This window comes from Mesoplodon bidens, assembly GCF_964165515.1.
Source record: "Mesoplodon bidens genome assembly, chromosome: 7".
NCBI lineage: Eukaryota > Metazoa > Chordata > Mammalia > Artiodactyla > Ziphiidae > Mesoplodon > Mesoplodon bidens.
In genome coordinates this window covers 105210951-105233700 of record NC_138164.1, presented here as the reverse complement: position 1 = coordinate 105233700, position 22750 = coordinate 105210951, and the positions used below count along the sequence as shown (strand labels likewise).

The following is a 22750-nucleotide window of genomic DNA, read 5'->3' as shown; positions in this document are numbered from 1 at the left end:
CTTTATAGGTTATCTCATTTCATCCTTGTAATAACTCAGTGTTATTGGTAACATTATTAGCTTTATTTTACAAATGAGGAAAAGTGAGAAGAAATTAAGTAACGTTCCTAAGTCACACATTTAGTAAATGATGGAAAGGGTATATATATGACACTGACCATATGACCTTGTGCAAGAGACATGAAATCTCTGCTACTGGAATTCCTAGTCTTACCCTCCAAGGATTATTAAGAATATAACATATAACAAATAATCAAGTGTCTGGCATGTGCTCAATTACCACTAATACCCAGCCCAATTTGTTCCTATTAGCTACACTGCACTGAGACTGTCAAGTGGATAAAATGAATGAATGAGGTCTGAATCCATTCTATAACATGTATTACAAAGACATTCAGTTTCTCTTTTTGAGTCAATAGCTCCGACAGGAGGTTACATGTGAATTCAGTAGCTAGCCTTTACGATTCCAACAGGAGCAGAAGTCGGGAGCTTCTCAGTAGGTAACATGAACTCTGAGCAGACCTCCGTCCCGTTTCAGCTTTCTCCACATACTCCTCATTTTCAGTCCAGGTAGTTACTACGAGTATCTATTTACCTGAGGCAGAATTAGAAAACCCCAGTTCTGCTAAAAACTAGCTGTGTGACCACAGGCAAGTTACCTAATGTTGCTCAGACTCTGGTTTCTTAGCTGTAAAACAAACTTGGTGATGCTGAATCAGTGAATTTAGCTACTTGATAAACATTTTATTAAAAAAATACCTGTATGATGTTTGGCATGTCGTAGAAGTTGCTTCTGGAGCCTGAAGAGTCGCCCACAGGAGGGATGGGGACATACGTATTTCTTCTTCAGCAAATGCTGATATTTAATGTGGTGCTAAAACAGTAAAAGAAAGTGAAGGGGGATAAAAATTAAGGATTCCAGAAAGCTTAGCTTAGCTCATTCCTTTGCTAAGTCAAAAGTGCTGAAGGAAAACCAAATACTCTGTATACAAACAGGAACCAGTATAATAAAATGATTATGGGGCTTCCCTGGTGGCGCAGTGGTTGAGAGTCCGCCTGCTGATGCAGGAGACACGGGTTCGTGCCCCAGTCCGGGAAGATCCCACATGCCGCGGAGCGGCTGGGCCCGTGAGCCATGGACGCTGAGCCTGCGCGTCCGGAGCCTGTGCTCCGCAACGGGAGACACCACAGCAGTCAGAGGCCCGCGTACAGCAAAAAAAAAAAAAAAAAAAAAAAAAAAAAAAAAAAAGATTACGAACATAGGCTACAGAAACAGATAGATGGTGATTCCAGTCTGGGTCTGTCATTCACTAGCAGCATGATCTTAGAATATTAATACTTCCATATGGAAGTATTATATGGAGGTAATGATAACTGTGTTGTAGTGTTGTTGTGGGAATACAGAGATCATATATTGTACGGTGCTTAGTGCAGCAAATAGTACATGACAAAAGAAGCGTAGCTATCATTATTATAATAGAACCAGAATCAGAAAGTAAGGCCTTAGTCTTATGTTATACTTGCTGCTAAATAAAGATCAAACACTTCTTAAGCTTTAGTAATTAGTATTTCACCTTCATGTTTTCTGCCAGACCTAAGTACAAGCTGTATCTTTACTCATTAAAAAAAATATGGGACTTCCCTGGTGGCACAGTGGTTAAGAATCCGCCTGCCAATACAGGGGACACGGGTTCGAGTTCTGGTCCGGGAAGATCCCACATGCCATGGAGCAACTAAGCCCATGCACCACAACTACTGAGCCTGTGCTCTAGAGCCCGCGAGCCACAACTACTGAAGCCCGCACGCCTAGAACCCGTGTTCCGCAACAAGAGAAGCCACCGCACCACAACAAAGAGTAGCCCCCGCTCGCCACAACTAGAGAAAACTCGCACGCAGCAACGAAGACCCAAAGCAGCCAAAAATAAAATAAAAAATAAAAAATTTAAAACATGCAGAATGCACAGCAATTTATATAAAATTACTTTTTAAAAACCCTGCTCTGGGCCTCCCTGGTGGCGCAGTGGTTGAGAGTCCGCCTGCCGATGCAGGGGATACGGGTTCGTGCCCCGGTCTGGGAGGATCCCATATGCCGCGGAGCGGCTGGGCCCGTGAGCCATGGCCGCTGGGCCTGCGCGTCCGGAGCCTGTGCTCCGCAACGGGAGAGGCCACAGCAGTGAGAGGCCCGCATACCGCAAAAAGAAAAAAAAAAAAAAAAAAAAAAAAAAAAAAAAAAAAAAAAAAAAAAAAAAAAAAAAAACCCTGCTCACTTAAAAAAACAAAAAACCTAAAAACTAAACATTTTAGAATTTATTCTAAATAGGATTCAAAAAGTCACTGGTTTTAGTTGCTAATTTTATTCTTTAAAAATACACATTAAAATAAAATCTGTTCCACTGTGTCTTGGTGTGTTGTTATGCAATCATTTCTTGTATCAGGAGTATTTACACCATGAAAAACACTGGAATATTCCAAGATCCCAAGGAAATATTTAAGCTCAGGTTCTAAATCACTTAAAAAAAAAACACAACAGAAACTCAACTGAAGTAATCTGATGTTTACAAAAAGATTTTCCTTGACATTACACATTTAATGAAAAAGCCTACACAAGTCCACAAATTGTAAACTCTCATGAAGAATGAGAACTGGTAATGGAACGTAACCTGCAAGGCCGCCTTATTTAACAACTTCACTGACCTGCAAATAGCGAGGGTGAGCAAGAACAGTTCCACATCCTTCCATCTCACAACGGACATACTGGATTGGAGGCTTTTTTCTATTAGCAATATGTAGGAGAAAAGTTAGCAACAGAAAAGAGGCAGCCTGCACAGTGGCCAAACTGCACTATAGGGAATAGGTATTTTACAGTATGAAGAATTAAAATCTCTAAGTTTATAGCTTGCACAGAATTTATGTTAGAAGTAACCAAAAATTGCCAGATGTTTAGAGTTTTTAAAAAAGAGCACAAAACAAACTAGTAACTCCCCAAAAGGCAAAGAAGTGTTAAAATTTTTAGAAATTTTAAGATCCTGCAATGGAAATAAAAACATAGTAACTCTGCATCAAGGACACTAATGAAGTTGCTTTTGTGAAATTTTTAACTAGCCATTCCCACAGGATAATTATGAGGGCTGAACATGTGAGTGAAGTGCCCACCACCAGAAAGAAGGCACAACACAGCATGAGTATAAATTACTCACCTCCTTTTGGGTAATCGTGGACTTTTGTCATCTTTTCGCCTTCTTCCTCTCCTATAATTAAAGAGCAGAGTAACTGTCCACATATTTCAGATTGAAGCTTATATAGTAAAGGAGAGCTGAGGACATACCCTCAAGACCAAACAGCAGGTGGCAGAAACATAGGATAACCCAGAATACATAAAGCCAAAGACATATCTGGCAAACCAAACAATGATTTCACTCTGAAGCAATTTCACTCACAAATAAGTCTGCACCACAAGTTAAAATATATACCTTTCATAAACTACACATTTCTAATGGAAGATTTGGATAAACCTCAAGGTTACTACTTGAAGACTTGTTTCAGTGAAAAGTCTATCACTTATATTTAATCAATTTGAAAAGTAGAATAAACGAGTCTATTATCTAAAAACCCTAAGAACATAAACTATACTCTCCTTGCAATAGAGACAAAAGCCTACACACTGAAAAAAAGCTATTTCTGCAACAGGAAATAACTGCTAGCCAAAAGTTTTCACCTGATCAAGCTTATTTCATCATTTGCTTTATTGCCCCTCTTCTGAGGATCCATATTTGCCATACTTTTCTTGCTACCTCTACCTCCTCGGCATCCCTATAGCTATTATTGTCCTACCCACTCAACTGAACGTCTCTTAAGTATTGCTTTGAATTAAACTTTTGAAGCTTTTGAGCAGAGTCTTTCCAATGAAATTGTCAGCTGCTTGAGACAGCAATTATGTATATGTCAATATCATTCCTCACACTCCTACCCTGTTTCCACTAGTGGCTTGAAAATCTGTTAAATTTCCATTTTTTGTAGGAATTGCCTACTTACTTCCTAGGAGGCTCCTCATCTTCTCTAATTTCATTCTCTTCTTCTTTCACCTCTACCTCTACTTCCACTTTTATTTCTTTCTTCTCTTTCTCTTCTTTCACCTTCCCTGATTTTCTCCGTGGCTTTGGGGTTTCCCTGAAAATACAAATACATTTCAATACTGGTATCCAGCAAAGGACCCTTTCAAGGACAACTGTGACAAAAGGGTAAAGCCAGGAGTTATCAATGATTTATTGTAAAATTATGCTCCTCAGGCTTCCCTGGTGGCACGGTGGCTAAGAATCGCCTGCCAATTCTGGTCCGGGAAGATCCCACATGCTACGGAGCAACTAAGCCCGCGCGCCGCAACTACTGAAGCCCACACGCCTACAGCCCACGCTCCGCAACGAGAAGCCACCGCAATGAGAAGCCCGTGCACCGTAACAAAGAGTAGCCCCTGCTCGCCACAACTAGAGAAAGCCCGCTCGCCACAACTAGAGAAAGCCCACGCACAGCAATGAAGACCCAACACAACCAAAAATAAATAAATTAAATAAATTTTAAAAAAAGAATATGTTCATAATATATAAAATGAATAAACGCAAAATTTAAAAAATTAAAAAATAAAATAAAATAAAATAAAATTATGCTCCTCAGTCCATGAAATGTGGTTTCCAGCCAGCTATTCCTCATATGTACATCATACATATATTTAGAGCCTTTGAGACGACCCACGCCCTCCGCAAGCTAACAATGCCTTAGCATCAAATCCCACTATAGCTGTAAAGAAAAACAAAAGTAAAAAATTCTAAGTATTCAGGCAATTCATGACACCTTAAGATAAAACAGGCAGACATCATAATAATTTGAATATGATCAAAACAAAGGTCTATAAATGGAAGAGAGGGCAGTATGAGGGAGTAATAAGATAAGGTTAGATTCGCAAAACAAGAGCATAATTAATTACTCATTTAAAATTAAGTCCATATCCATTAGTTTGGCGACAAGGTGAAATAAAAGCATGCAACAATGCTTTCCTAACTGATTTTTCACTGACCAATCGGAGACATACCTTTCTAAGTGGGGTTTGTAGGTCTCATCTCTTGGATCATCTTTGAAGGGTATTTCTTCTTCACTGATCAACATCTCTTCTTCCTCCTCTTCCTCCTCATCACTGCTAGAAAGACGCAAATAGAGACTAGAAATTCCAGCTGTACGAATTATATCTGACTTGATTTTATTCGGTAATTTACTTAGAGGGAGCGCTGAAGACTTACAGTAAGGTATCTAGGATTTTCCTTCGTATATGGTGTAGTTGGACTGCAATCTAGCTGCTTTGCCCTCAAGGATAATAAGTGGAACAAAACACACATACATCCTAGACACGCTATCGCTTCCGTAAATGATAGCTCAGTGACACTAAGAGTCAAACAACAACTGACACCTCTGTCAAGGAGAAAACAACTTCTGAGTCATGTGACATGAGTGACTGTGCTCTATGTCCCCCAGGGTTTAAATGTGAAAAGTTTCTTACCTAATGCCGCCTGGAGACTGATGCTCTTCTGCAACATCTAGAAAAAGGCCAAAACAAAACTTTATCTATGTAGGTATAAATATTTTCTCTCTGCAGCCAAGAGACTCAAACCAAATTACGGCCTAGGGTAATTATACAAAAGGAGAATTATCTGCAAAATATCAAAAAGGAATCCTTCCTGTAACACCACACTTACCCCTGAAAGTTAAGCTGTTCTGGTAAATGTTCAACATTACATTTAAAATCAACAGGCAACTGGTTATCAAATAACCATACTCTATATTCACTGTACCATAATCAAGCTGATCTGTATTTGGTTCTGACTTGCAGATGAGTTGCAATGAACCAGTCTTGGACCTAGAGCTTCGGGTGTTCTCTGTGTCACGATGCCGAGAGGCAGATGTCCTGGTACTGCTACGCCAGCCCCGGCTAGGCTTAGTTGCAGCAACGGAAACTTCCTGAGGGACGGTAGAACCTTCTTCCTCTTTCTCTTCCTTGGGATCTAAATGAAAACATACACCATTCTTTTAAAGTTTATAGTTAACCAATAACAATCTCTGTATATCTACTATTATAAATATAGTCAATGGAAAGATGATAAATGTTTTTTTCTCCCCCCCACCCGGTGGGGGGGAACCTCAGAATTTTACTGATATAATAGAAACAACAAGATGAGAGGAAAATTTGATAAAACTTGTCCTTATTGTCATCAGTCTAAAGAAAAAACTTTGTATGTTGCAAAGCAGTCATTTTACGTTTATAGTACATTTTATATATATACTAAAAAATAATGCTAAGAGAAATATACCTAAGATCTAATCTTTTGTTCTATATTTTAACCTTTAGATCTAAGACAGAAGAAACTAAATTGAGTGAGTGGTCCCAAAAAGATGACCAGATCTACTATAAGAAGGAAGCATATGTCTAGACGATTTAATAATCAAATAACGCTTCAAGTAAGTACTGAAGGGGAACTCCATAAAGAGGAATTCCATGGTAGGAATGCCTTCCCTTGATTCTTTTCAATAATTTTACTTAGTAAAAGTGAGCCTATATTGACCATGGAAGATCCTTTTAATAATCTCAGAATGGAAGTCCTTTCTAAGAATAGCACAGAATTTTAGGTCTTAAGACTGATACATCTGACTATATAAACATAAAGTTTTCTGCATGGCAAATTCCTCTATAAGCAAAGTCTAACAGCCCAACAGAAAAATGGCAACTCAGTAAAAACATATGGTTTTCAGATATATGAACAAACAAAAACAACTGACAACAAAGTTCAATCCACTCATAACAAGAGAAACTCAAATGAAAATCATATTGCTGTAGTATTGTTCCCCTAGCATATTGGCAATGATCCAGATGTTTGTATTGGCAAGGCTGTAGGAAAATAGGAACTCTTAATAGAGATAACAGTGTGAACACCAGCAAAACCTTTCTATAAAGGACAATTTGGCAACATCTATCAAAATTGTAAGTACATATACCTTTTCACATTAATTTCAACTACTAGGAATTTATCCTACAAAACTACAATCACACTTATAAAACCCACATCCATAAAATGTCCAAATATTTATATATATGTGTGTATACCCGTGGTATAAATAAATAAATAAATCTATCTATTTATATCTATATATCACAACACTTCTGGACAGATTTCAAAAAACTGAGATAAATACTGGTCACCTTCCAGGGAAGGTCCAAAAATACTTCCAGTAATTCCACCTCAAAGTATCTACCCTAGGAAAATAAACTGGCACACGGAGGTTCACTATAACATGTTTATAATAGCCAAGAGATGGAAACAACTTAACTCTCCACATTAAGGAGCCACTGTTTATTAAATAAACCATGATATATCGCCAAGATAGAATAAAACATATGGAGGTATCTGTAAAGAATGACATGGAATTACTGGCAAAAATGTTGTTAAATGGAAAAAATAAAACTTCATACACACACACACATATAGTATGGTAATTTTTTTTGCTTAACCTTTAAAAAAATGATCTGAAAAACTATAATTTCTTCCACTATGGAACAAGGTGGTGACTGGGGGATATTTCAGCTTTAACTACATTGTTTGAAAGTTTTATGAGAACATATTAAGGTAATGAAATAACATTCATTTGAAATGCAGATATGAATAGCAGTGGGAACTTTAAATAAACGGACATAATTATTAAACCAGATATACGTTTCCTTTGATTTCCCTTTCACCATTAAAATGCCTTTCTTACCTTTCTACTATCTGAGCTACTTCAAGTATCAAAATAATAATAATAAAAAGTTTACAGTTGAAAATATCTTAAAGATTAACTAGTCTAAGTACAATCCAATGAATTTTCCCCTTAAAGTAACTGGAATGCCAATGAAGACAACTTGTTCAAGATCACAAAGTTATCTAAGCAGACCTGGATTTAAAAATCCTGTCTTGAGACTAGTAATCAAGGACTTTTACATGTAGGTCATGGGTGCCTTTAAGAAAATTTCTTCAAAGAGAGCAATTCAATACCCTCCATAAAGTACTGAACATTAAATAATGAAGAGAAAATTATTTCTTTTACTCAACCCAGCTACGCTAATTTGGACTTTAAACCTATTTCATAACTTCCTATACTCAATAAACCTCTTTTATACTTCGTGATGAAAGGACTGTATGCCCACATCTTCTCATACTGTGGATATTATCCACTGGACAAATAACAGCAATTTGATGAGAACTGCTTATCCTTATAAAGCATAATAGCCTATTTTATTGAATAACATACCCATTCTGTAAAATTCTATAGTTTAAAAAAAAAAGCATTGTCAGAGAGGGACATCAGCAAAAATGTCCCTTGTCAGGAACACACACACACACACCACACACCTGCCACAATCAACTTTGTATGAACTCTGGGATATAGTCATAGGTTTACAGCAACCAAGTAAACACTGAAGCAAGAAAAAAGTTAAACAAGCCATGTAAGGAAATCTCTGTCAAATCACACATTGGGCACAAGCTTAACCAAACAGAGCCTTTAGAGAGACCACACATGACAAAGAATATGATTTTTAAAAATATGCTCAAACAGCTAAAGGAAGTCACTGACAAAGGGCTAAAGGAAATCAGGAGAATGATGTCTCAACAAATAGAAAAGTGCCAACAAAAAGACAGTAATTATAAAAAGGAACAAAACAGAAATTCTAGGGCTGAAAAGTATAATATCTGAAATGAAAAATTGATTGAAGGGTTTCATTAAACAGCAGATTTGAGAAAGGAGACAAATCAGCAAACTTTAAGATAGGTCACAACTACAGAATCTAGTCAGAAGAATAGAAAGAAAAAAATGAAGAAAAATTAACAGAGACTAAGAGACCTGTGGGGGACCACTAAGGAAATCAACACACAGAGTCCCAGAAGGAGAGCAGAGAATGGAGCAGAAAGAATACTTGGAGAAATAAAGGACAAAAACGCCCCCAAATCTAAAAAAAGACACAAATCTACACAGACAAGAAACTCAACGATCCTACTTCCAAGTAATGTTACATTCAGAGGTACTCAACATCTTTTGGGGGGAAACAAACTGATAGCAAGTGGCTCCATCAATATCAGACAAAACAGACTTCAAGCCAAAACACTGTTATAAGAGTCAAAGAAGGGGGCTTCCCTGGTGGTGCAGTGGTTGAGAGTCCGCCTGCCGATGCAGGAGACACGGGTTCGTGCCCTGGTCTGGGAAGATCGCACATGCCGCAGAGCGGCTGGGCCCGTGAGCCATGGCTGCTGAGCCTGCGCGTCCGGAGCCTGTGCTGCGCAATGGGAGAGGCCACAACAGTGAGAGGCCCGCATACCGCAAAGAGTCAAAGAAGGACACTGTATATTAATACAAGAGCCAATCAATCAAGAAGATATAAGAATTATAAACCTATACATACCTAATATATGAAGCAAAAAATTACAGAATTGAAGGGAAAAATAGGTATTACTAAAATAATTTGGAAACTTCAATATCTTACTTTCAGTAATGAATAAAATAACTACTCAGAAATTCAAATGGGAAATAGAGGACCTGAGCAACACTATTAAAAAAAAATTAAACCTAACAGATATATAATACTTCACACAAAAACAACAGAACACACCATTTTCCCAAGTACACACAGAAGATTCTCCAGAGTAGACCATATATTAAGCCACTCAAGTAATTTAAAAAGATTGAGGGACTTCCCTGACACTGTGCTTCCACTGCAGGGGGCAAGGGTTCGATCTCTGATCGGGAACTAAGATCCTGCCTGCCATGGCGTGTGGCCAACCACCACCACCACAACCACAAAACGAAAGAACAACATATCATAAAACATGGGCTGCAGCAAAAGCAGTGTTCTGAGGGAAATTTATAGGCATCAATGGCTACATTAAAATAGAAAAAACCCCCACATGTCTAATCAATAACCTAACTTCACACCTTAAAGAAAAAGGGGGCAGAAAGGAGCAAACCAACCCAAAGCTAGCAAAACGAAGGAAATAAAGAGTAGAGCAGAGATATCTAAGCAAATAGTAGACCAACAGAGAAAAATCAATGAAACCAAAAGTTCTTTGAAAAGATCAACAAAATTGACAAACCTTTAGCTAGACGGAGGGGAAAAAAAGAGGAGGCTCAAATTACCAAAAATCTGAACACACTTATAAGAAGTGAAGACACTGAATTAGTTAGTAATCAGAAACCTCCCAGTGAAAGAAAAGGCCAGGAGGAACCACTTCCCAACTCATTCTGTAAGGCCAACATAACTCTGATACCAAAGCCAGACAAAGACATCACAAGAAAACTACAGACCAATATTCCTGCAAACCAAATCCAGCACATATTAAGACTATGCAGCACATTAAAACTACGATCAAGTGGGATGCATCCCAGGATTATGAGAGCGGTTCAACACACAAAAATCAGTTGATGTAATATACCACATTAATAGAATGAAGGAAAAAAGAACCCACACGATCATCTCAATTGATGCAGAAAAAGCATTTGACAAAATCAACAAACTTTCAAGATAAGAATGCACAATAGGGCTTCCCTGGTGGCGCAGTGGTTGAGAGTCCGCCTGCCGATGCAGGGGACACGGGTTCGTGCCCCGGTCTGGGAAGATCCCACGTGCCGTGGAGCAGCTAGGCCCGTGAGCCATGGCCGCTGGGCCTGCACGTCCGGAGCCTGTGCTCCGCAACAGGAGAGGCCACAACAGTGAGAGGCCTGCGTACCGCAAAAAAAAAAAAAAAAAGAAAGAATGCACAATAAACTAGGAATAGACTAGAACTTCCTCAACCTGATAAAAGGCATTTATTAAACCCCTAGAGCTAATAAACTCACTGGCAAAAGACTGAAAACTCTTTCCCTAAGATCAGAAACAAAATAAAGATGCCCTTTTCTTCTATTAACACTGTACTGAAGTTCCAGTCAGAGCATTAGGCAAGAGAGAAAAAGGGCACATAAATAGGAGGAGGAAGTAAAACTCCTCTATTTGCAAATGAAATGACCTTATTTCTAACGAATCTGCAAAAAACCCCCCAAACTATTAAAGGTAATACACAAATTCAGCAAAGTTGCAGAATACAAGATGAACAGACAAAAATTACTTTAACCATACCAGCAATGAGCAATCCAAAAAGGGAGTTAAGAAAATGATTCCATTTACAATTCAATCAAAAAGAAAAAAACTACTTAAATATTGCTAAAATGGCAATATTCCCCAAATAGATCTACAAATTGAATATAATCCCTATCAAAATCTCAGCTTCCTTTTTTGCAGAAATTGAAAATGTGATCCTAAAATTCATATGAAAATGCAAGGCGCCTACATTAGCCCAAACAATCTTAAAAGTGAATTGGAGGACTCACTTTGTCCAATCTCAAAACTTACTACAAAGCTACAGTAATCAATCAGTACTACAGTGTGGGACTGGCATACGGATGGACATAAAGACCAATGGAACTGTACTGAGAGTCCAGATATAAACCCATATGTCTATGGTCAAATAATTTTCGACGTGGTTGCCAAGACCATTAACGGGGGAAGAATAGCTTCTTCAACAAATGGATATCTACATGCAAAGAATGAAGCTGGACCCTTACCTTATACTATACACAAAAATTAACTCAAAATGGATCAAAGACCTAATTGTAAGAGCTAACACTAAGTAACTCTTAGAAATGAAGAAAATCTACAGAATGGAAAAAAATATTTGCAGGTTATTACATCTAGAGTCTAATATCCAGAATATAAAAAACTCTCAATTTAACAACAAAAGACAAACCATCCAATTAAAAAATGGGCAAAGAAGTTGAACAGTTATTTTTCTGAAGAAGATATACAAATGGCCAAAAGTCACAAAAAAAGATGCTCAATATAAGTCATTAGTGAAATGCAAATCAAAACCACAATGAGATTACCACTTCATACACACTAGGATGGCTACAATAATAATTTTAAAAATGAGAAATAACAAGTGTAGGAGAGAATGTGGAGAAATTGGAACTTGTACACATTGCTGTTGGGAATGTAAAATGGTGCAGCCACTGTGGAAAATATCTGGTAGCTCCTCAAAAAAATAAAAATAAACATAGAATTACCATACTATCTGGCAATTCCAAATGGAGTACTTCCATACAAAGGAATGAAAATATTTATACATGCTACAACATGGATTAACCTCAAAAATCTTATGCTAAGTGAAAGAAGCCAGACTCAAAACAAAAAACCTCACATATTGTATGTACAAGTCTATATATAAGATGTCAGAAAAGGCAAATCTATATAGACTGAATTACACACTTAAAAATGTGTGAATTTTAAGGTATGTAAATTATGCCTCAATAAATATTAATAAAATATGCACTGTAGGGCTTCCCTGGTGGCGCAGTGGTTGAGAGTCCGCCTGCCGATGCAGGGGACTTGGGTTCATGCCCCGGTCTGGGAAGATGCCGCGGAGCGGCTGGGCCCGTGAGCCATGGCTGCTGAGCCTGTGCATCCGGAGCCTGTGCTCCACAACGGGAGAGGCCACAACAGTGAGAGGCCCACGTACCACCAAAAAAAAAAAAAAAAAAAAAAAATGCACAGCACTAGTCATAAAGGCCAATAACTGAAAACTACCCAAATGCCCATCAATAGTAAAATGGATAAATTGTGATACATTCCCCCCCAATGGAACACTACATAGCAATGAAAATAAAAAATCTATAACAAATACAACATAGAAGAATGTCACATACAGTGAGCTAAAGAGGCCCTACAAAAAGAGAACATAATGTATTATTCCATTTATATAAAATTCAAAAACTTGCACAACTAGTTTGTGCTGTTCAAAGTCAGAATGGTGGTTACACATAGGTGTGGTTGATCATGTTCTGTTTCTTGAGCTGGGTAATGGTTACATGACTGGACTTGCTTTGTGAATATTCATGAAGCAGTACACTTCCAGTAAGTGTACCTTTGTATACATATGGTATGTCTTGAGCAGCCAATCAATCAGTAAATAAAATCACCTGTAATGGGGGGGACACCTGAGAAATATCAAATGTCCTTCAATCAAGTAATAGTTACATAAACACAGAACATACATGCGTAGTAGTCATGGTTGGATGCCCACCAAGTATCTAATTCATCTCTTCCTCTCTCCTTAAAGAACCAAATCCACTATTAAAAAGAGGGTAAGCTAATGGTTTTGAAAGTGTAGTTTGCAACCTCCTATGGGTCCCCAATACCCTTTCAAGAAGTTTTCAAGGTCAAAATTCTTCACAAAAAAACCTCATGTGATTTTGATTTGGATTATACTGCATTTATAGATCGATATGGGGAGAAATAACATCTTAACAATATTGAATCTTCGAACTCATGAACAAGGCACATCACTCCATTTATTTAGTTTTTAATTTCACTCAGCAATGTTTTATACTTTTCAGTGAAAAGGTATACTTCATATCTTTTATCAGATTCATCCCTAAGTATTTTGTACTTTTGATACTATTGTAAAAGATATTTTTAAAACTTTATAATTTCAATTTTTTATTGCTAATACACAGAAATACAATTGATTTTTGTATGTTGATCTTATATCCTGTGGGGTGACTTCAAGAGGCCTTGCAGCTTTTGGACCATTGACCTGCACCTACCATGACATGAAAATGTCTGAACTGAAAGGCCATTGAGGAGAGGGACAACTGAGAAATAACAAATTTTTGTATCTTAGACCACTAAGTTTTTGAATGGTTTGTTATACAACAATGCATAAGAGTTTAGAGAGTCACAGTAAAGAAAATGGGGTTTAGAAATTCTCAAAGAGGTAAAGTTACAAACAGAATCAGTCAGTAAGAAGGCAGGATGTAAGTTGGGAGTTCAGGATCAAAGAAGTAAGCCACACGCAAGGAAGCAGGCAGGCAAAAGACAAAACCTCAGTTACCTCTAAGGGAATTAGCTGCACTGAAGCTAAGGGGGTATTTGCCTGGATGTAGTTAGATCAACCTGGCTAGTTTTAATTCAGAGGAGCTTGATCCTTCTTGGACTTAAAAGGTCAGGGGTCATTAAATCAGAGCTAATTTCTTTTTGTCAGAGGTTCTCATCCACCCATGATCTCAGTGTGAGGATAATGTTATGCTTGCATGTAGAGACGGGTGTCTCTTCAGGGGTTTCAGATTCTTATATGCCGAGTGTAGGCTTGCCTACTCAGGACCTTAGGCTTCTTCTGCTTCAGTTTTCTTCTACCAGGGTATTCTGTTGCAACTCTCAATTGGTTCTGGCAGGGAAAGGAATCTCAATATAAAATCACTATTACATATAACAGAATAAACTATGTTGAGACGGTTCAGATACGTTGAATCATAATCAGCAAATCGTTATAAAGTTATTTTTTTATATGTAAGGAACAGAAAGACTCATTTACCTGAGTGATGAAACATCCCATAACTGAAAGGAGCTGATAATCAAGGCTTTCTAAGCCTATGTCACAATCCACACTAACCATAAATGAGGTATGTCTGCACTTCAGGAAGAACCACAGGAGGTCTGGATGTTTGAATTAGAAAAATGGTTTAAAGGTTATGGGGCACTGCCAACATGGAACAAGATGTTGAGCTGATCATTCTCATACTGAGAGAAATAATATGGTTCCTGTTACCTTAAGATAAAGGGCTAGGAAGGAAATAGGATAGATAAAATGCCTATCTAAAGTACTGTCAGCCTCTTGAGACGTAAGCATTATAATAGTCAGAACTTGAGTTTCGGAAACCTGATTGTACTACTCTCTGTGTATTTCAATAATTAGCTCTACTTTGTTTTCCATAAATAATTAGTAAAGCCCATTTTGAAATATTAGCCAATCTCAGCAATATTAAAAGAAGTCAGGGAAAGCGAGTCCTTTTAAAAAAAAACTTATATTTAAGCCAACTTTAGAAGAGTATCATTAATATGTGAAGGAGAGTCTTTTAGCTAAATCTGACAGCATACCTGAGGGTTAAGAATGGAAGTATACATGCCTTTTTTAACTTAGAGATTTTTCTTCCAGAGTTCTTTTCTATTCAAAACTTACAGTATTTTATTTTCACTAGGAAACCAGGTTATCAACAAAGAAACTCAAAATGTTTCAAGAAAGAACTGTGAAGACAATGTTCTGTACATCCTTTGCACAGAAACTCAAATGGTAAAAATTAAGTTAGATTTTTCTCATTAGAGTGGGGAAAAAAAGGTGGGAATTCCTGTTCTATATATTAAAGGATGACACAAATATTGTTTAAAAGTACTGGAAATGAGAGGATAAGAAATAATCAAAGGTATTCCAACTCAGGAAAACAGAAACACTCTGATGAAATTAAAGCTATGAAAGTTATTAACTAGATAAGGCAAATAGTCAAAACTTTAAACAATCTAAGTAAATTCACAGATCTGTTATGAACTCATTTGGTGATTCTGTCTAGGCAATCTTTTCCAAACATCACTACTCCGTAACAGGAAGAGTAACTAAAAACAGTAAAATGATTTTGAATAAAAGATGAGACCCAAACTTTTATACAATCAAATTTTCAAGCACCCAGGATTCCAAGCTGTTTCCCATAAGCTCCAATTTCATGAGCTGTTCTTTAAAGGGAGAAAAAAAAACAAAAAAGGAGGGGGTGTCTTATAGGTAACTGCTGTATATTTTGGTATTTACATTGCATAAAACCCGAAATCAAAGTCTCTGAGAAGTCCTACAATAAATAACTTTGATGACTCAAACACTGCCCACATTTATTTGACTCTGTAATATTTGTTATTATTCCATGAAACTCTTGAAACTTTTAATAAAGATTAAGATACTACTGTCTCCTTTTTTACGATTTAGCTTGGGCAGTTCTGGTTGGAGGTTTGAAAAGTGAAAGAAATTAAAATTAGCAGACAAAATAACACTGGGATTATTAATAATTACATTTAGTCAAACCACTCCTTTATTTCATTACCTTAAGTATAACACTGGTTCAAAACAGAGACCAGAATGAAAACAAAAAGCCAAGTTAAAAAGGCATTAGCCAGGCTCCATCCCTCAGAATTCCTGCTAACATTCTTGGAAGCTCCACAATGATGATGATAATCTCTGGCAGTGGTAAACCAAGCTTTCATGTTTTTTTTTTTTTAGTTTCTGCTTTATAACAAAGTGAATCAGTCATACATATACATCTGTTCCCCCATCCCTTCCCTCTTGCGTCTCCCTCCCTTCCACCCTCCCTATCCCACCCCTCCAGGCGGTCACAAAGCACCGAGCTGATCTCCCTGTGCTATGCGAGCTGATCTCCCTGTGCTATGCGGCTGCTTCCCACTATCTATCTACCTTACGTTTGGTAGTGTATACATGTCCATGCCTCTCCTTCGCTTTGTCACAGCTTACCCTTCCCCCTCCCCATATCCTCACGTCCATTCTCAAGTAGGTCTGTGTCTTTATTCCTGTTTTACCCCTAGGTTCTTCATGACATTTTTTTTTCTTAAATTCCATATATATGTGTTAGCATACGGTATTTGTCTTTCTCTTTCTGACTTACTTCACTCTGTATGACAGACTCTAGGTCTATCCACCTCATTACAAATAGCTCAGTTTCGATTCTTTTTATGGCTGAGTAATATTCCATTGTATATATGTGCCACATCTTCTTTATCCATTCATCAGATGATGGACACTTAGGTTGTTTCCAGCTCCGGGCTATTGTGAATAGAGCTGCAATGAACATTTTGGTACATGTTACTTCTTGAATTATGGTTTTCTCAGGGTATATGCCTAGTAGTGGGATTGCTGGGTCATATGGTAGTTCTATTTGTAGTTTTTTAAGGAACCTCCATACTGTTCTCCATAGTGGCTGTACCAATTCACATTCCCAACAGTGCAAGAGTGTTCTCTTTTCTCCACACCCTCTCCAGCATTTACTGTTTCTAGATTTCTTGATGATGGCCATTCTGACTGGTGTGAGATGATATCTCATTGTAGTTTTGATTTGCATTTCTCTAATGATTAATGATGTTGAACATTCTTTCATGTGTTTGTGGGCAGTCTGTATATCTTCTTTGGAGAAATGCCTATTTAAGTCTTCTGCCCATTTTTGGATTGGGTTGTTTGTTTTTTTGCTCTTGAGCTGCATGAGCTGCTTATAAATTTTGGAGATTAATCCTTTGTCAGTTGCTTCATTTGCAAATACTTTCTCCCATTCTGAGGGTTGTCTTCTGGTCTTGTTTATGGTTTCCTTTGCTGTGCAAAAGCTTTGAAGTTTCATTAGGTCCCATTTGTTTATCTTTGTTTTTATTTCCATTTCTCTAGGAGGTGGGTCCAAAAAGATCTTGCTGTGATTTATGTCATAGAGTGTTCTGCCTATGTTTTCCTCTAAGAGTTTGATAGTTTCTGGCCTTACATTTAGGTCTTTAATCCATTTTGAGCTTATTTTTGTGTATGGTGTTAGGGAATGATCTAATCTCATACTTTTACATGTCCCTGTCCAGTTTTCCCAGCACCACTTATTGAAGAGGCTGTCCTTTCTCCACTGTACATTCCTGCCTCCTTTATCAAAGATAAGGCGACCATATGTGCGTGGGTTTATCTCTGGGCTTTCTATCCTGTTCCATTGATCTATCTTTCTGTTTTTGTGCCAGTACCACACTGTCTTGATTACTGTAGCTTTGTAATATAGTCTGAAGTCAGGGAGCCTGATTCCTCCAGCTCCGTTTTTCATTCTCAAGATTGCTTTGGCTATTCGGGGTCTTTTGCTTTTCCAAATAAATTTTTAATTTTTTTGTTCTAGTTCTGTGAAAAATGCCAGTGGTAGTTTGATAGGGATTGCATTGAATCTGTAGATTGCTTTGGGTAGTAGAGTCATTTTCACAATATAGATTCTTTCAATCCAGGAGCATGGTATATCTCTCCATCTGTTTGTATCATCTTTAATTTCTTTCATCAGTGTCTTATAATTTTCTGCATACAGGTCTTTTGTCTCCTTAGGTAGGTTTATTCCTAGATATTTTATTCTTTTTGTTGCAATGGTAAATGGGAGTGTTTTCTTGATTTCACTTTCAGATTTTTCATCATTAGTGTACAGGAATGCCAGAGATTTCTCTGCATTAATTCTGTATCCTGCTACTTTACCAAATTCATTGATTAGCTCTAGTAGTTTTCTGGTAGCATCTTTAGGATTCTCTATGTATAGTATCATGTCATCTGCAAACAGTGACAGCTTTACTTCTCCTTTTCCAATTTGGATTCCTTTTATTTCCTTTTCTTCTCTGATTGCTGTAGCTAAAACTTCCAAAACTAAGTTGAATAAGAGTGGTGAGAGTGGGCAGTCTTGTCATGTTCCTGATCTTAGTGGAAATGGTTTCAGTTTTTCACCATTGAGGACGATGTTGGCTGTGGGTTTGTCATATATGGCCTTTATTATGTTGAGGCAAGTTCCCTCTATGCCTACTTTCTGCAAGGTTTTTATCATAAATGGGTGTTGAATTTTGTCGAAAGCTTTTTCTGCATCTGTTGAGATGATCATATGGTTTTTCTTCTTCAATTTGTTAATATGGTGTATCACATTGATTGATTTGCGTATATTGAAGAATCCTTGCATTCCTGGAATAAACCCCACTTGATCATGGTGTATGATCCTTTTAATGTGCTGTTGGGTTCTCTTTGCTAGTATTTTGTTGAGGATTTTTGCATCTATGTTCATCAGTGATATTGGCTTGTAGTTTTCTTTCTTTGTGACATCCTTGCCTGGTTTTGGTATCATGGTGATGGTGGCCTCGCAGAATGAGTTTGGGAGTGCTCCTCCCTCTGCTATATTTTGGAAGAGTTTGAGAAGGATAGGTGTTAGCTCTTCTCTAAATGTTTGATAGAATTCTCCTGTGAAGCCATCTGGTCCTGGGCTTTTGTTTGTTGGAAGATTTTTAATCACAGTTTCAATTTCAGTGCTTGTGATTGGTCTATTCATATTTTCTACTTCTTCCTGAGTCAGTCTTGGCAGGTTGTGCATTTCTAAGAATTTGTCCATTTCTTCCAGGTTGTCCATTTTATTGGCATAGAGTTGCTTGTAGTAATCTCTCATGATCTTTCGTATTTCTGCAGTGTCAGTTGTTACTTCTCCTTTTTCATTTCCAATTCTATTGATTTGAGTCTTCTCCCTTTTTCTCTTGATGAGTCTGGCTAATGGTTTATCAATTTTGTTTATCTTCTCAAAGAACCATAGCTTTATTTTTATTTTTATATTTTATAAATTTATTTATTTCTGGCTGCGTTGGGTCTTCGTTTCTGTGCGTGGGCTTTCTTCAGTTGCGGCGAGCAGGGGCCACTCTTCATCGCGGTACGCGGGCCTCTCGTTGCGGAGCACAGGCTCCAGATGTGCAGGCTCAGTAGCTGTGGCTCACAGGCTTAGTTGCTCCATGGCATGTGGGACCTTCCCAGACCAGGGCTCGAACCCGTGTCCCCTGCATTGGCAGGCAAACTCTCAACCACTGCGCCACCAGGGAAGCCCCAGCTTTTAGTTGTATTGATCTTTGCTATCGTTTCCTTCATTTCTTTTTCATTTATTTCTTATCTGATCTTCATGATTTCTTTCCTTCTGCTAACTTTGGGGTTTTTTTGTTCTTCTTTCTCTGATTGCTTTAGGTGCAGGGTCAGGTTGTTTGCTCGAGATGTTTCCTGTTTCTTAAGGTGGGATTGTATTGCTATAAACTTCCCCCTTAGAACTGCTTTTGCTGTGTCCCATAGGTTTTGGGTCGTTGTGTCTCCATTGTCATTTGTTTCTAGGTATTTTTTTATTTCCTCTTTGATTTCTTCAGTGATCACTTCGCTATTGAGTAGTGTATTGTTTAGCCTCCATGTGTTTGTATTTTTTACAGATCTTTTCCTGTAATTGATGTCTAGTCTCATAGCACTGTGGTCGGAAAAGATACTTGATAGAATTTCAATTTTCTTAAACTTACCAAGGCTTGATTTGTGACCCAAGATATGACCTATCCTGGAGAATGTTCCATGAGCACTTGAGAAAAATGTGTATTCTGTTGTTTTTGGATGGAATGTCCTATAAATATCAATTAAGTCCATCTTGTTTAATGTATCATTTAAAGCTTGTGTTTCCTTATTTATTTTCATTTTGGGTGATCTGTCCATTGGTGAAAGTGGGGTGTTAAAGTCCCCTACTATGAGTGTGTTACTGTAGATTTCCCCTTTTATGGCTGTTAGTATTTGCCTTATGTAGAGGTGCTCCTATGTTGGGTGCATAAATATTTACAATTGTTATATCTTCTTCTTGGATCAATCCCTTTATCATTGTGTAGTGTCCTTGTCTCTTCTAATAGTCTTTATTTTAAAGTCTATTTTGTCTGATATGAGAATTGCTACTCCAGCTTTCTTTTGGTTTCCATTTGCATGGAATATCTTTTTCCATCCCCTTACTTTCGATCTGTATGTGTCTCTAGGTCTGAAGTGGGTCTCTTGTAGACAGCATATATATGGGTCTTGTTTCTGTATCCATTCAGCCAATCTGTGTCTTTTGGTGGGAGCATTTAGTCCATTTACATTTAAGGTAATTATCGATATGTATGTTCCTATTCCCATTTTCTTAATTGTTTTGGGTTCGTTATTGTAGGTCTTTTCCTTCTGTTGTGTTTCTTGCCTAGAGAAGTTCCTTTAGCATTTGTTGTAAAGCTGGTTTGGTGGTGCTGAACTCTCTCAGCTTTTGCTTGTCTGTAAATGTTTTAATTTCTCCATCAAATCTGAATGAGATCCTTGCTGGGTAGAGTAGTCTTGGTTGCAGGTTTTTCTCCTTCATCACTTTAAATATGTCCTGCCACTCCCTTCTGGCTTGTAGAGTTTCTGCTGAGAGATCAGCTGTTAACCTGATGGGGATTCCCTTGTGTGTTATTTGTTGTTTTTCCCTTGCTGCTTTTAATATGATTTCTTTGTGTTTAATTTTTGACACTTTGATTAATATGTGTCTTGGCGTATTTCTCCTTGGATTTATTCTGTATGGGACTCTCTGTGCCTCCTGGACTTGATTAACTATTTCCTTTCCCATATTAGGGAAGTTATCAATTATAATCTCTTCAAATATTTTCTCAGTCCCTTTCTTTTTCTCTTCTTCTTCTGGAACCCCTATAATTCGAATGTTGGTGCATTCAATGTTGTCCCAGAGGTCTCTGAGACTGTCCTCTGTTCTTTTCATTCTTTTTTATTTTGCTCTGCATCAGTTATTTCCACTATTTTATCTTCCACCTCACTTATCCGTTCTTCTGCCTCAGTTATTCTGCTATTGATCCCATCTAGAGTATTTTTCATTTCATTTATTGTGTTTTTAATCGATGCTTGATTCATCTTTAGCTCTGCTAGGTCCTTGTTAACTGTTTCTTGCATTTTGTCTATTCTATTTCCAATATTTTGGATCTTGGAAATAGAATCTTGGATCATCTTTACTATCATTATTCTGAATTCTTTTTCAGGTAGACTGCCTATTTCCTCTTCATTTGTTAGGTCTGGTGGGTTTTTATCTTGCTCCTTCTCCTGCTGTGTGTTTCTCTGTCTTCTCATTTTGCTTCTTACTGTGTTTGGGGTCTCCTTTTTGCAGGCTGCAGGTTCGTAGTTCCTGTTGTTTTTGGTGTCTGTCCCCAGTGGCTAAGGTTGGTTCAGTGGGTTGGGTAGGCTTCCTGGTGTAGGGGACTAGTGCCTGTGTTCTGGTGAATGAGGCTGGATCTTGTCTTTCTGGTGGACAGGTCCACGTCCGGTGGTGTATTTTCGGGTGTCTGTGGACTTTTTATGATTTTAGGCAGCCTCTCTGCTAATGGGTGGCATTGTGTTCCTGTCTTGCTAGTTGTTTGGCATAGGGTGTCCAGCACTGTAGCTTGCTTGTCGTTGAGTGAAGCTGCGTGCTGGTGTTGAGATGGAGATCTCTGGAAGATTTTCACCGTTTGACATTATGTGGAGCTGGGAGGTCTCTTGTGGACCAGTGTCCTGAAGTTGGCTCTCCTGCCTCAGAGGCACAGCACTGACTCCTGGCTCCTCAATTTGGGATGATTTGTTGTCTATTCTTGTATTCCACAGATGCAGGGTACATCAAGTTGATTGTGGAGCTTTAATCCGCTGCTTCTGAAGCTTTCATGTTTTAAGGGATCACTTGGTGAATGAATTAATAAACACTATTCGCAAAGCAACTTTCCATTCTTTTACATATACCCATCAGGGTTAAGTAAATGTAGTAGTAACAGGGACCTATACTAATATGTTTCTTTACTATTATTTCAGCTTGAAGAATGAACATGGCACTTTGCAATTTAATAATTCAGAAACAACAGCAAGCTGTTTTTTTGTGTGTGCCAAGTCATTTATTCTAACATGTCCAAAGTTCTTATCTTTAGTTGAAGGACAGCATATAATTTCAAGTTGTTTGGAGTAAATAAGAGTAAAAACAATCCTGAAAACATCTCTTCAATGTTAAGAAAACAAAAAGATAGCGGTACCTTTAGAAAATCAACCTCCATTTCTTTATTCACTGACCTAGTTGTATAAGATAAGATATACTTATGTACCTATATATACTGTTCATAGAGTTGAACAGCTACTGTAACAAGTAAACTAATGCAGAGGCTGAGATGGGGGTTGGAGAGTATTTCTTTGAAATTTTACAAACTTAACAACAGCTACCTTTTATTGAGTCCTTACTGGATTCAGTGTACTGG

At 37.7% G+C, this 22750-nt stretch overlaps 1 protein-coding gene across 2 annotated transcripts in view; it reads right to left on the bottom strand.

Annotated features, from left to right (window-relative positions):
• Positions 1 to 22750, bottom strand: part of ZFP91 (ZFP91 zinc finger protein, atypical E3 ubiquitin ligase) — a 35812-nt gene that overhangs the window by 5730 nt on the left and 7332 nt on the right. The window contains exons 3-9 of one of the 2 annotated variants that reach the window (XM_081239770.1): positions 5838 to 6047; positions 5546 to 5582; positions 5084 to 5188; positions 4033 to 4167; positions 3198 to 3248; positions 2695 to 2773; positions 760 to 874 (exon numbers count right to left, since the gene is read on the bottom strand). In XM_081239770.1, coding sequence (XP_081095896.1) covers positions 760 to 874; positions 2695 to 2773; positions 3198 to 3248; positions 4033 to 4167; positions 5084 to 5188; positions 5546 to 5582; positions 5838 to 6047 — 732 coding nt within the window. The remainder of the gene's footprint in view (positions 1 to 759; positions 875 to 2694; positions 2774 to 3197; positions 3249 to 4032; positions 4168 to 5083; positions 5189 to 5545; positions 5583 to 5837; positions 6048 to 22750) is intronic. The other variant, XM_081239771.1, reaches the window with a different exon arrangement.